General features: G+C 38.6%; 1 protein-coding gene across 5 annotated transcripts in view; it reads right to left on the reverse strand.

Moving 5' to 3' along the window:
• ARID4A (AT-rich interaction domain 4A) overlaps positions 1 to 15,947 on the reverse strand; it is a 53,189-nt gene that overhangs the window by 30,333 nt on the left and 6,909 nt on the right. For all 5 annotated transcript variants that reach the window (XM_065838742.2, XM_065838740.2, XM_071809782.1 and 2 more), the window contains exons 6-9: positions 4,538 to 4,617; positions 4,340 to 4,434; positions 3,598 to 3,730; positions 927 to 1,006 (exon numbers count right to left, since the gene is read on the reverse strand). In XM_065838742.2, the coding sequence (XP_065694814.1) occupies positions 927 to 1,006; positions 3,598 to 3,730; positions 4,340 to 4,434; positions 4,538 to 4,617 (388 nt within the window). The remainder of the gene's footprint in view (positions 1 to 926; positions 1,007 to 3,597; positions 3,731 to 4,339; positions 4,435 to 4,537; positions 4,618 to 15,947) is intronic.

Here is a 15,947-nt window from a genome sequence, read left to right on the forward strand (position 1 = left end):
AAAAGTGTTCTCCCAGCAAAACATTCTACCTTCAGTATATAAAGAAGCAGACTTATCTAAACGGCTGGTGATACACGTCTACATTAATAGGCCAAAATGAATTAAGGCTTCAGTTACTTTAAATATGTTTCGGTGATCAAATACTCGCAGCCCACTGAAAATCATGGTGACTAAAAAGAAAAGCAAAGCACAAATTGTTCACTTCAAAAGAAAGAAAGAGGAGTGACAGCTGGCCTTCCACAAGGAAGTTTTTAATTGCAGTATGTTGAGACAGATGCATTAGAAAGAAAGGGAAACAGCTGTAAAAAAACCCAGACTTTGTATTCTTTCGAATATATTAATCCATAAGTAACACGTACATCTCTCTCTTCCTCCTCCCCTCCTTTTTGGGGGGGCATGGACTAATAGGACCTTTTCCCAGGAATCTCCGTTCAGATTCTGTACACATTTTAATTAAACAGTAACTTTACACTCACTTTTTTATTACAAAAGTCGATCGAACACTTTAAAACTTTGCTGTTTGAACAGCAGTGGACATCTGGGCACTGGAGGTAACGAGTCAGAAATTCAAACTACAACAAACACCCATAGAGATGTAATAATTCAGACATTAAGGGAAATAATTAGAACCAAAACTCAGGCTTCAGAAAACAGGAATCATCTAAAGTGTTAACATCTCGGTTTTTTGAAGTTGTTTTTTAAATAAACAGCAGAAAATTTATTAGTCCAATGAACTCTATCTGTACACTCAACGTAAAGTGGGTGAATAAGCACGAAAGTTGCTGGAAATGACCAATGCGTACAAACAACAATACACAAAATTGTATTCTTTCCTTCTAGAAGAAATAATGTCTTCAGAAACAATATGTAACCCATTTTGGCATTGTTCTTCCGTATATATCTAATGAAAATAAGCCTTTACTTACAATTTGGAATCTGCAAAGGATCGAACTAAACACTGGTCCTTTTTCACCGTGACGTCGTCATTACAGCTGGGAGACACAACCTGAAGTTTCAAATAAAACACTTTTTTTAAGGGGAAAGAGGAAAAAAAGCTGATCTTGAAAGGAAAGTAAGATGGACAGCAGGAAAACGGCCATTCTCCTGTTTCTTTACTATAATTTACACTTCTGAGAAAAGAAACCTACTCAAATTTACACTACTAAGACCAACAATGACAAATTTCAAGAAGCAGTTTACCTCAAACTATTAATTTTGTTATATATAAGCCGGAAAAGTTTCCATTTTCATCTGTAAACTCAAAACAATCCTGCTGGGGTGACACCATAAGATCCCGTTCATTCACTCTGCTTTTCTTTCCCTCTCGTTCACACAAAACCTGTTTAAAGCATCTATTTAAAAAGCCACAGACCCACCTATTTTATATCAGCTTCTGATCTTGGGCATTCAACCCGAGAGGCAAGTAGCAGGGGTTTTTTTTGAGCTGTGGATAATATAAGCCAGTGTGGAATCCAGCACATCCTTCCACTGCAGTATCATCTCTAAGTTTAAAAAGGTGCTAAAAATACATTTGTAGTATGTATATTACCATAAATACATGTTTGCTTGTTGCTCTAGACCACATACAGACAGAAAACATCAAATGCAGACGAACTTCTGGATCCAGAAGGCTGTGCTGCCATCCAGAGACCTGGACAGGCTGGAGAGTTGGGCAGGGAAAAATTTAATGAAATACAACAAGGGCAAGTGTAAAGTCTTACATCTGGGCAGGAACAACCCCAGGTCCCAGGATAAGTTGGGGAATGACCTATTAGAGAGCAGTGTAGGGGAAAGGGACCTGGGGGTCCTGGTGGACAGCAGGGTGACCATGAGCCAGCACTGGGCCCTTGTGGCCAGGAAGGCCAATGGTAGCTGGGGTGGGTTAGAAGGGGGTGGTCAGTAGGTCAGAGGGGTTCTCCTGCTCCTCTGCTCTGCCCTGGGGAGACCACACCTGGAATATTGTGTCCAGTTCTGGGCCCCTCAGTTCCAGAAGGACAGGGAACTGCTGGAGAGAGTCCAGCGCAGCCACCAAGATGCTGAAGGGAGTGGAGCATCTCCCATGTGAGGAAAGGCTGAGGGAGCTGGGGCTCTGGAGCTTGGAGGAGACTGAGGGGTGACCTCATTAATGTTTACAGATATATAAAGGGTGAGTGTCCCAGGGATGGAGCCAGGCTCTTCTGGGTGACAACCAATGATAGGACAAGGGGTAAAGGGTTCAAACTAGAACACAAAAGGTTCCACTTAAATTTGAGAAGAAACTTCTTCATGGTGAGGTTGCCAGAGCCTGGCCCAGGCTGCCCAGGGAGGTCGTGGAGTCTCCTTCTGTGCAGACATTCAAACCCGCCTGGACACCTTCCTGTGGAACCTCAGCTGGGTGTTCCTGCTCCGGCGGGGGGATTGCACTGGATGAGCTTTTGAGGTCCCTTCCAATCCCTGACATTCTGTGATTCTATCAGGACTCAGCCAAAGCTGTGCCACCCCATTCAGAGGAGTCAGAATTTTGCCCTCCAAAGAACAAGGCAAGAAAAGATATTCCTCTTTCTCGGGCATCAGAGAACAGAACAGGCAGGGACTCTAGTAACTCAGTTCCCTAGTTAAAACCACGTTAAGTTAAAATCTGTCGTTAGTAAAGGGCGATACAACAATCAAAACCCATACAACTATACCACATTTCACATGTTAAACTACAGCTGGATAAGTCAATGTCATCTCTTCACCCTACATTTCACCACAAAGTTCTTTAAGGAAGGGAAGACACTGGCCTGTGTAGTCAGTTACCGTTTGATCCCAGATTCACACAGGGAAATGAAATGTTAAACTAAGGCAGAAGATTCTAACAGCTCAGCTCATTGCAGCCAATCCCAAAGACTCACAAAGGACCACAGAATATACAGGTACGTAACTCAAATCCTCAAAAATAAGTGAACGAAACCTGGCTGTTTAATGCTCCAAGTATATTTTTTTAACAAACACATCTCTGACATATGATAGAAGATGTGTATTCAGTTTGTTTGACAATACCAACAAGTTTAGTAAAGAAAGCAACTTTTAATAAGCATCCCTAAGTTTTCCTGTATGTATCTGCAAAGTGTCTGCCTTTACAGTACAAGTCTACTTGTACTTGAACTTATTTAATATATATTTATTATCAGCTATGGTAATGAAGATCAGTATCCTACACTGACAGCCAAATAAAAATAACAACTAACCTCTAATGCTATAGTAACTGGCCATTTATGTAAATACAAGCATGAATAATATTTCATTATATCGAAAGTCTAATAAAAAGGCAATCATTAGATACAATAAGATGAAAATTCTACTCCTATTAAAATTGAAACATCTAGTTGTTCTTAAATTGCCTTGGAGTGCAAGTGCTAACGTTGGGACGTAACAATCATTTAATGTGCAGTTTTGAAAGACTTAAGAGCAATAAAACAGCAACTTACACATAAACATTAATCTTTGTTCTCCTACTTTAACCATCCTATCAAGGAAAACTCCTGCACAAACACAGGTAACAAGTCAGATGGTGCTCATATCAAAAAAGGTATTATTAGTATGACCCTAGAAATGTCAACATCTTAAGCAACTTACCAAAGCTGGGTACCAATCTGCCTTCTCAGAGTTACAGGTCACACTCACAACCTTGCCAAGCAATTCATCATTGAGCCGCCTTTTATCTTCATCCTCCTCTTCACTGCTTTCCTCTTCCTTTTCATCTTCAGTACTAAATTATTAAAACACACAGTATTTTAAAGTTTTTGCCTGATGTTAATATTTGAAAGCAAATGCGCTTCCAACCAGATGTTTCTTCCTGTCTGAAAAGCTTCAAAACCCAAATTAGAATTTTAAGAGATTAAATTGCCTGAAATACACTTAAATATTAAGGGCACTTCTGTAAGAGGAATTTTGTAGAAGTTCTTTACAACTAGTCGTATTTCACAACTGCATCATGTTGGAATTGGAGGCATGAATCAGGATTTGATTGTGTATAGACATTAAACAAAGACAAATGGTCTCTACCCCAGAAATTTAAATCACCCTTTTTTCCTATTTTGTGCAGTATGAAGAAGGTTACAAATTCTACATTTTCTGATGCATGACTTCATGTTACACAAAAGAATTATGAACATTCTTAAGACAACTACAAGGAAAAATAACATATCCATTTCATACTACTATTAACATAGGAACACGTTAGCACTAACAGAATTATCTAAGTCTATAAGCTGTGTACGCAACTCGTGATAGAGCATTACAGCTTCAATAGTACAACTTTGGTTTTAGCAAAGGACACTGAAGGAAAGGAAGACAACAGAGCATTATCAAAACTCACACAGGAAGGGAAGATCTTCTCCCTCTATTAGATTTCTTCCCAATAACTGGAGTTCCAAAGTGCTCTGGGTTGGTTAGTGGCAGCTGATCAAGTGTCTACATGGAAAAAGAGAAAAACAAAATCAGTTTGCAGTTTCTAGTTATTAAAAAACCAATAATAAATTAACTATTTAGTTTTCATTGTCTATCATTGTCTTACCTCACTTTCTGCGAAGTGCCTTTCTCCCTTCAAGCATAACGAGGTTCGTCTCAAGGTCCTTTCATCACCATCATCAAAAACTAGTACAAAGCCAAGAAAACACATTGGCACAAGATGATCAGATCTCTTTCCCAAGCTGACAAAACGAGTCTACTGTTTATCTCACAATTTAGGACACTCTCTAAAACATGTAAGACCTCCATTTAAACATTTCTTCAGTCCACAAGCAAAATGAAGGGTGATGTTCAAGATCCAGTCTAAGAACAGGCAACATTTTCACACAGAGATTCAAGCCAGTACGAAGTAAAGCTTTGGGATGCAATAGGCTCAGTTTAATTTAGACATCCTTCTTTCCAATATACTCCACGCTTCAAACCACAGCTACTGGCTGCATATCAGTTACTGTTATCTAACAATCTTAGGGGTTTGTTTGGTTTTAGTTTTTGGGGTTTTTTAATTTTTCTTTTTACCAAATCCATTAATTCCTTACTTACACTACCTTTGAATCCTCTCCTACAAACAACCACAGAAAAAGACAACATGAACAGAAAGAGAAACAAGTGTGTGATAGTTTTTGCTACACTATCAATACAGTGCTGCCAACAGACTGGGAGTACTGGAACTTGCAACTCTAAGTCTGATCTATTCATCAACAATACTTAGCAGACATCCTGTTCTCTTAAAACTCATACACCACAGGGAAGTTCCATCAGCTGCCATCAATACAGAGCTGAAGGCTAGAAGGCTACAAGGCTATTGCAAGCTTTACCTGAGAAAGACCTGCTCCTTAGACACTTTAAATAAAGCCTTTTCACAAGAACTTCCTTGAAGAGAAGGGGAAAATGCGACTATTTCCCCTGCACTGGTTCAGATCGCACCGGCTGAGCCATGCGAACGGGCCCTTTGCAAAGAGCAGAGACCAGGTGGCTGCGGCCTGGCATTCCAGTGAGGTAAAAGTTCATTTGTATGGGTCAGAGTACAAAATACCACTCTAGATGTAAACCACTTGAGACACGCTTTGTTCAGCAATAACTTAAAATTCAAAACCGTTGTGCGCATCATTATGATAACTTGTATTAAAAGGAAATCTCTTGAGCCAGCATGAATGTCAAATATATGTGTGTTGTAAGCAAAAGCACAAATTGGTTGCAACAAGAAAAGTACTCATTCATAAGATAACTGAATAGAACAGTCGCAATCTTAGATGAAAATCACAGACTGCAATAATAACTATGTAAAAAGACGTGAATACAAATTTAATTAAGCTTAACAAGATCAGCTTTGAGGTTGCCCCATCTTCAGAGCAGAGATACCGCTGTGGTATCTCGGAATTATCTTAATGGCTTATGTTGTAACACCCATACACACAAAACAACTAACTTTTCCCCCTCCACAAACCTAATCTTTTAAGAAAGGTAGACACTTATATGCCTAATTATCTATACTAATTAACAATATTTTCAAAACTAACTGGGAAAATGAAGAGTGGGCTCTTCCCCTCCACTTCACTAATTCAGCACTGGCACCCATGGATCAGTTAAGTGCAAAACCCAGAGCGCTCAAAATCATTCTGAAGTTCAGTGTTGTCACAGGTTTAGATTATTTTAAATATATCTATATACACACACACATATATATATATATACACACACACGTATTTTTCATTCATGGCATCTGAAATTTGAGTTTCATTAACCACTCGAAATGTGCCACCTATCAGCTCTCTCTGTACACTTTGATAATAATTCATTGATATATTTTTAAGTCTTAGGGTGGTTTGGCTCACTGGGTTTTTTTTGGTTTGTGGTTGTTTTGTTTTTAAAAGCTCTGTGGACCCTACAGCGTGCGCCATTTCTCGTCGTTCTGAAGAGATTTACAAGCAGATCAGCATCATGATCCCCTGCTAAACGCATTCAGAACTAAAGTCAATGTACTAATTTCTCACAAAGAATCATTTTAGGGGACAAATGGTTGGTGACTGTATTAAAAAAGCCAACAGAACGCGATACCTGTCAGCAAAAAGTAAATAAATAGATGACAGCCTGTTTTCTCTCTGATTTTGGAAGCTCTACCTATTTAATTAAAACTAGTATAGTAGAGGAAGAAATCAAGCAAACCCTTCATAAACCAGATGACACGCCGTTTTTTCATCTCTAAAAGATAAATTATTGTAAATACTGAGTATTAAGTAAAATACACTAATAAAGCATACTAAACTCTGCTTAAAACTAGGACAGATAAGGAAATTATGAGAATTGAGAACCGAGATATTCTGTTTTCCTCAATTACAACAAACACACTTAGAACTTTGGAAGTCACATCATTAGATATTCCCAAACAACATGAAGCAATTATAGACTCCAAACCTTCAAGTGCCAACTTTATAAATTTATATTTCACTTCCATGAACAAAACAACAGGGAAGAAAAAATAATGAACGCTGAATAATTAAGTCTTCCTCATCACCCCCCTGACCCAGAGACAACAGAAGTACAAGCAGCTTTCGGAGCGGGGCAGTCACGCTTTCAGTCCTGTTCCCAGTTTCATACCTGAACAAACACAGACCTACCCCACACCTCAAAACCAGCCCTCTGCCTACAAGCTTTTTTCAGCCATTTATTTCCATTTTCTATAGTTGTGAGTACAGAAGTGGCTTGTTCTGCAGAAGATGCTTGTCCTTTGCTATACAGGGAAGAAGTGCTAAGCCACTCCACATTTCCCAAAACTGAAACAGGTGGACTACACAAAGGAAAACAAAAAAATAACCCCAAAGGCCCCTCTGAAACCCCTCTCCCAGCCCTAAAACAAAAGCCACTCTTTCCAAATTGATACTTTATTTATATGAGATGTAGTTATCACACAACTTCAGGAAAGGAAGGTGGAGAAGCAAAAATTCTCAGGCCTCCTTCCTGAGCTGCACCGGGCCAAGGAATTGGCATAACTGTTAAATAAAAGCGCAGGAAAGTGTCTGTGTTCAGCAGCCATGCGTGAGCGTCCTGCCTGGGGCTATGAAACACATGGCAGAGAGTAAGAGTGTGCGACTCCTTCAAAGTAAGCAAGTCCAACGTGACCCGTTTTACCTTGGTCATTTTCTTCCAGGACTGAAGTTTCTCTTTCTCTCACCTCTCAGGTTAAAAGAATGGACAGAGGCAGCACATCCAACCCCCAAGAGTCTCACGTAAGTACATGTAAACACATATATACACACACCAATGACAAAACTTGACATTTCTATCAAGTGTGTGTGGTTGTCCCTACAGACACCACCTGCTCAGTACAGAAAACACTTTTAGACAATTACAAGAAAACTCTCAATAACAAAAATCAAGTGGTGGTATACAGAAGGCAATATCATAGCTTTAGCATTACTTAAAAAGACTTAGCCTTTTTACAATGATTAACACAAAAGTGGCAGTTATATTTCATTTTCTATCGTGATGGGGACTAGTAGGGACTCAAGCAGAAGGACCAGGCAGGACAGAAACAGAAGACAGCAATGTTTTTTGCCTTTCAGAGTCATTTAATCACTTCAAGGATAAACCAAACCTTTCTTTGACCACGTAAAAGTTATTAGATAAGTAAGAAATTGTTAATTCCACAATTATTTATGTCATGGATACGTGTAACAGCGACTGCAACCGACAGCATTGCTGCACAACTTGGAGTGAGACAACATGTTTGCAGAAAAACAGTGTGTAACAGAACAGCATAAGAAGAAAGATTTCCTTAGCTACATTAGTGATCACTTTGTAAAGTGTCAATGGAGGAAGAGAGCAGCATTTTACATACAAAAACATCAATTGTTGGAATTACTAAAGTGGTATCAACTAAGAAGTCTTCAAAATTAATCAAAATGTATTTTGTAATTGTAGCTACTTTAAACTTCTCTTCTAGGGAAAATACTTGTTTGCAACTTATTAAAAGGGTAATCAGAAACACATTGATAGCCTCAGCACCTTTAAAACATACGCCTTCCTTAAACTAAGCAGCCTTTGTGGCTTCCATCTCACTTTTAAGAAACTACTTCACAAAAAGTACCATTCATATCACTGCCACCCTATGCATGACTTTTTAAGGCTGATCCTAAAGGCTTTAAAAGAATGCCTTTTCAATCTACAGTGTCATATATTAAGGATTTAATAACTATAAGCAGTAGGGCACCTTTTTTGGCCCTGTGATACTTTGATACTATGACAGGAGTCATGTCAGAAGAACTTAGCACACTTTTAGAATATGTTCTAAGCCGCAAATTCATTCCTCTTTTTAACCTCATCCAGAAGCAAGACTGCTTAACTCTGCTTTAAATGCCTAGTACAACAGACAAATTAAAATCTGTTAAATTGCTACTGAATGACTTGCATCAATTACTTAATTCTTCCTTAAATACATTATGGTTACAACTCCAAACTCTCCAACAGCAGAAATTCTAGAGGCTGTGTACCATAAGAAAGCGTTTACTGAACAGTATCAGCTGTGTTAAGAGGGAAGGAAACAGGAACGGAACACAGAGAGATATCTCCCCACACACACATAATATAGTCATCAAAAGCTGTGCTTACAATAACACAATATTTATTTTAGAAGAAGAACTTACAATCCTGTCCTTCCAAAGGAACAAGTAGGAAAATGCAGAAGCCCTTTAAGTGCTACTGTTGCCTAATTTTCTAGAGGGCACATACTTGTTGGGGAACCAGGGCGTACTTCAGTAAATACTTATGCAAAGAGAATATGATACACACTAGCCAGCAACCTATATATTAGTATTAAAGAGTCAATATAAAAGAGTTGGAATGACAACAAAAAAAAAACCTTTCTGCTGGCCAGAGGCCTTTCTTCCAAATATGTTGCTCCATAATGAACACTGACAGAAGGGAGAAAAGATGACTAAGCAGCACAACCTGGAGGAACAGTCTCTGTTATGCTTGTTCTAGCCCCAAGAATGGAGTTCAATACGCTCCGCACAGAGCCTATTTAAATAGCCGAAATAAAATGGAAATTTTCAGAATTTCACTGTATCCCAACCTTGTTGATAATAATGGGAAAGAAGTAGAACTGATTTTTTTCCCCCTGCAAGCCAAAGATGTGACAGAAAAACAAAACTTCCCAGTGGGAATCAATGCAATACTTCCCAAAACTTTGGAAAAACAAACCTCAATTAGAAGCTGAGTACCTCAAAAATGCATTAAACAGCGCAACTTCCAACTCACTACTGATGAGCAGGTATCTTCCATTCCTTGTCTGCAGCAGGCCTGTATACGCCATTAACAACAACAATACTAACCCTGTCTTCACAAAAACTCTGTCTCGACATTGGTTCTCATTTATTTATATAAGAAATATTCACAAGTCCACTAATCAAAATAATTTTTAGGAACTGTGAAGAAGCTTGCCACAAAATACTGCGGATCCGTTCAACTACATCTTGTTTAGAAATACGCCTAAGATTAAAAATATAACAAACAAACAGCGAACACACCAGCAGTAACATCCTCATAATGGTTAGGATATTACTTATACACAGAGCAATCAGTGTTAGCAGAACAAGGCAGTTCTGTAATAGACAAGCGAATAGGGAAAACAACCATCAAGGCCGCATCTGCTTGCTAACTTCAAATCCAACAAGTTCTGTTACTGCTGCTGCCCAAAGGAGGAGAGTTTCTACACTGCACAGCAAGTAACGCATTTTTATGTCATTCCCCATCCCATTCAGAAACTTTTAAATCCACCAACGCAATGAAAGTACACATGGAGAACTAAAAACTGCTCCAGTGTCCCTATGCACACTTAATAGCACTACCTTTCTTACACTTAATTTTCACTATCTGCCTCGCGAAGTAGCGATTTGGGAGCTATCAGAGATGCTACCTATGAATGTCTCGATGAATGTGTGCAAGTTTGGTAGATTTTTGTTTTTCAGCTGTGGCAACAATATAGAAAGAACCAGGAGTAAAACAATACTTGTTGAATGACCTTGTACACAAGGACTGAACTAAGTACTGATTCATCGCTGTAGGAGGGTTTGAGAGCAAGATACTGCAGTGTACTGTGCTACTGGAGAGACTACAGAGCTCAATTTAAAAAAATCATTTAAAATGAGCTTTAATTCCCGTACAGAAATGTATACGAAATATCACTGGCAACACAGAAGTGTGACCTTTGTGTCTATTCATAGAAAACTATCACCTCACAAAAACCTACGGTCTGAAACTGCTTTCTCTGAGATGTTACAGAAATCTGACTATGGTTATGTATAAAGAGATTAGAGAAAAAATTCCACCTCCTTCCCTACAGTACCATTTGAACACATTTTTTTAACACTCAGTCCACATTTTAACAAAGGTGGTTTTATAACCAAAGGCTCCATCTCGTTGATCTGTAATAAGGTTCAGTTAACACACTTTTTCACCATCACATCTACTCCTCTACCTGCAACGTTGGCTAAACACACCTAAGTACAAAATGTGGTGCTAGCCTTTTATTTCTGGATTCTCCAGAGAAGAACCAACACACGATTGCACAGTTTCTATGCGCCACAGGTACACTTAAACAACGATATGGTCCATGGAAGGACTCCAGGCAAACACAGGGTTTCCTCAAAATCCACCCAAGCAATATTTCAAAGATGTAAAGAAATTTATGGTGGGTCAGGGTGGTAGAGAAGACCAGCAAAGCGGGGACAAGTGGGCAGTTCCCCTGCCGCACTTGTGGTTTCAGATTCCTAGATGACACACGCGCTGTCAGGAGATGAAGCGATGCTTCTGAGATGTAGAACTCAACAGGATGTTGGGAGGAACTGGTCAAACCAGCCACACAAACGTGACTACTGCCTTGCGCATACTACAAACCGTGTGCTGTTGACGTTATAAAAAGACAAACGGACAAGCCCCTGGCATGGATGAAATCAAGTGACTGCGGTGGCACTGATGGCTTTCATCACCCTTCATGCAGGAACAGGACATGTCAGGAGCTCACAGTGGTAGTGGAGTCAGAACCAAGTCAGTTTTTCCTGTTAGCACAGTATCGCCACACCGCATCAGAAAAGAAAAACTGTATTAAAATAGCAAAACGTGTCTATAAATAGCTCCTGTTAGCAATCTTGCTCCTGAAAGGCCCAGGACGTCAACTGTTGGTTCTTTTTCTGATAAACATTCTCAGCATTACGAACTGGAGTTTCAAAAACCCATGCAACGTGAGAGAGGACTAACCAAATACTCAAATACCTTTTGTTTCTGTCACCTGCGCTCCTAATGCTGCACCCCAGCGTGATGCAACTGGTGGCTCAGACTATACTTAATTTCCCAAACAACTCGAGCAGAGTACCCAGAACTTCCCTTGCACAATACGAGCGCTCAGGTATCGAACTCCTCTCAGCACCCCCTGCAAACTGTCACAGCAACTCCATGGGGGGGATGTGACCACCACGCGAGGCCGAGGAGCAGCACCAGCGGAGCTACGAGGCTCACAGAGGTGTCTCGGAAAGTGGTGTCTGGTTTTCAGCACAGGCAAAGCTGGGCCATGTGGATGTACAATGTCATATGAGAGCCAAGAAGAAAAACTCAGGTGGTTTTGCAGACTCGTGTGACGGTGGGAAGAATGAGAAAATTAATGCTTTACTAATTATGTTAAAATATTCAGCCATTTCACAATAACTTTTAAAACGAGAAGACACGTCTCCTCTTACACTGAAGTGCTAGATGAAGCCTTAAAGCCATAATTCTCAAAAAAATAAAGATTCAAGCTCCCTTTCACTCTAAACAGTATATAAAGCCCTACTCTTGACATCAAGGTCTGCTATAAACTACAAATGTCTCTCACTTTTTTGTTTTGGTTCTTTCCTCCCTGTTTCCTACTCACTTCAGATGAAAAAATACTGAAATTTAATACGTTTTCTCTTTCTCTCTAGAAAAAACTTTGCCATCATTTTGTCTAGTAAAACACAAGGCTCAATGTATTTAATACGTTAGATACAGCTAGATTACATACACTTAACAAGAGATCTAAGCACAGATTATTGACCTCAGTTTTGTCAAAAGAGAGATGACACTTTTGTTTTGATGGGGCAATAAGAAAAGGCCGCTCTAACAGCAGTTCTTCAGATGCTTGCTCAATTGAAATACTGTTTTTTGCTTTCATATGGACATTATTAGCTTCTCATTCTGTATAGAAGTGATACAGAAGTGTTTCATTTAAGTACATATACGTAAGGATTTCTGTTTTCCCAAATTCTGGTAATGCTTGTAAGATTCCAGAGAATGTGAAAAAGGGAAAATACAACTCTGCACTTTGTAAGGTGTGGCCTGGGTTTTGTCCTGGCTTTTTAAGTCATTTCAGACATTAATTCAGTATTTACCTGAAGCATTTTACAAAATAACAGAGAATCAGCTGGATGGAACGCTAAGTAAGCCGTAATTCAAACACGGCTCAGCTGAAGGCAGATCTGATAGACCATTCTAATGCTCTGCAATTATCACCTCGCAATATCTTCGGCACTTCAGAAGTATCAACGCAGCACATGAAAAATTTGTAAATTAAGTTCAACATCCAACTGAGCCACGTGTTATCCAAAGAACTTCAATGGTTATTACTGTCATCCCACTTTAGATGCAGTTGAGCAAATGGGAGAGCTGACTTGTGCAACGGCATTTTCCAGACGTGGTTAAATTTTCACTCCAAAGAGCTTTTGTTTCTTCACCTGCTTACACTGAAAAGCTGAATTTCAAAGGTAATTTCAAAAATATCTCCAAATCACAGCTGAATATTTCAATATGACTACAGAAACATTATTTTTACATATGAATAGGTCAAAAAGTGATTCCATGGTAGCTACAATAAAAATAAATCCTTATTTATTTTGGGTACATGAACACCACTAATAGATAGGAGATACTGTTAGAATAGACTAACTGGTCATCATCGTGGCTTTTTGTTATGTTGGTGGCAAAGCAGCCTACTACAGCAAATTCAAGGTAGCGTTTCGACTGGTTCACCTTATAGAACAAAGCAAAGTTGTTCCAACTTTGTTTCTTCTTTAGGGTTCTATCTGAAATAGAGAACCTGATTTGCAAAAGTAAACGTCATCACTCCTCAGTAGACCTGCACATGGTTTGTTTTGGTGAATTTTTTAGATTTTTGTAGTTAATACTCTGAAAACATTTGTCTGTATATACTACTTGTTTCTGTATCAGTCTACTTTTAGATCACTGAGAAAGAGATGTTACTAAAACAGAAAATAAACTGTACAGGGAAAGCACGGAACTACCAAAACACAGGCCTTCCCTTGTGCTTTCCATCTCAAGCTTGACCACGTTCAGGAAGACATTCTAGAAACCTGACAGTTGTTTAATCCACTTCCCTCCCAACTATTCAGCTTTGACTGAATCAGTCAATAAGATCACCAAGTAGTAAGGTCGACCACCAACTAAAAAGGAACCAATTCAACTCTGTTTGCTCCACAGCAACGTAAACAGACACCTACTATCTACCCAAAACTTTCTACAAAGAGAATGGACGCAACAGGCAAAATATAAGGCTTGTTTTTAACACCTCTGTTTCTGTACTCAACCTAGAGCATTTCCCCAGTTTTAAAAGAACCATTTTTTAAGACACAAGCTTCATGATCTGCTTACTTTAGTCAATGTCACCTGTGCTTTCAACACCAATTAACACACCACCACATATAACTCACAGAATCGTTAATAAGAACTAACGACAATTCCAATGTCTTATAATTCTATTTTCATAGTCATTATATCTACTCTACATGCCATACTGCATGCTAACCTCCCATAAGATTATCTAATCCCCCACACTCCTCCAGCTCCGATTTTTTTTTACAAAATCCTAGCAATCTTTATACATTTGCACATGGAAAACACATGAGTTTATTTTCCCTATTCCACCTGTCAAAAAATATTTGGGGGGAAAGAAAATTACAATAACAAATTAATTCCTTGATTCAAGTTTCTGAGGAACTGCACTTTAATAAATATATGAAGTAAAAACCACAGCACGCATGATTTATCTTTTCCATTATTGGGGAGAGTTTAACAACCTGTTAAATCTAAACAACAATCCACTAATAAAGGGTAGAGCACGTGTTCACCATTCAAATTATCTGCTCATCAAATGGAAGTGCATTCCTCAAAAAGAAAAAGGACAAAACTCACCCCAAAACAGGGGATTTAAAGTTCACCTGTCAAATGCAAGAAGACAAATATGTTCATCAATTAATAGGTTAAAGCCTTTTTTAATCACTGTAGGGTTGGTTTACTGATCTGAACCTTCTGGTCCAAATTCAATCTGAATTAGCTAAAAATGCTACTTATAAGGAAGAGTTTTAAAACGGAAAGGCCAATTCATAAACCATGACATTACGAGTGCAAGATTGTTTCTCATCTCTTCCGTATCACAACAGTGAACCTCTAAGTCAATAGAAAGCAAAGTTGAAGGTCCAGTGCTCTTTAATACGTCACATCATACTATGAAAACAAGGAGATTTTAAGTCTTCTGCACTCTGAAACGATTCTGCCCTTCCTTCCTCCCTGATCTGACATACACCACAATATTACAGCTAAATCTACCACTTTACAGCAAGGTTATAATCCTGAAGAAAAACGCAAAGAGCAGTGATCTTTGCCAACTGGTAAACTGACTGTTATATTTAAAGGACACAATAACAACAATAATAAGGGATAAATCTTTCCAAATTATCTGCAGTAAGAGCCTTATCCTGATCCCACCAAAGAAGACATAATCTCACATACTGCAATGGAAGTGTTGTATCACTGAAAAGATCTTATTTATATCTTAAAAAAAAAAGTTAATGAATCAAAATAAATGACACTTTATGTGATAGAGGACTCCACAAAAGAGCATGGAGGAATATGAAGTAAAGCCGAATACATTCAGTATACAAGGCAGCTAGTAAGAAACAGTTTAAATGTACAAGCGCTAATCTCCAAAGCAATGCTGAAGAGTAGCATGTACAGGACAATTAAGAGGAGCACGTTCCCTCCATGCTACTATTAGTGAATGTAACATTCCAGTGCTGTAAGAAAGTTGTGCAAAAAAGAACGGGCACTTGTAAAGTTCTACCATTCAAATACTGTGAGTTTTTATCTAGTATTACTTGAATGTTGCTGAGTTTTATAATTCTGCTGTTAAGGCTGTTTCAGAAAAATCTGGAGATCAGAAGCAGCATTTCTAATTATTCAAAATAAATTAATATATCGTGCAATTCCTTCTTGTTCAACCTTGAAATTTTGCTGACCCTACATTTTGAGGTCTCTATTTCAATAACTGAAAAGCACACGAGCCTCTAACATGAAAAGCAAAGTATTTCTATTTCACTTTAGATATAACTATTTGAAAACTATTTTAAAGCAAACATTGTAAGTGAACGTCCCCTCAT

Source organism: Patagioenas fasciata, chromosome 5 (assembly GCF_037038585.1).
Source record: "Patagioenas fasciata isolate bPatFas1 chromosome 5, bPatFas1.hap1, whole genome shotgun sequence".
Classification (NCBI taxonomy): Eukaryota; Metazoa; Chordata; class Aves; order Columbiformes; family Columbidae; genus Patagioenas; species Patagioenas fasciata.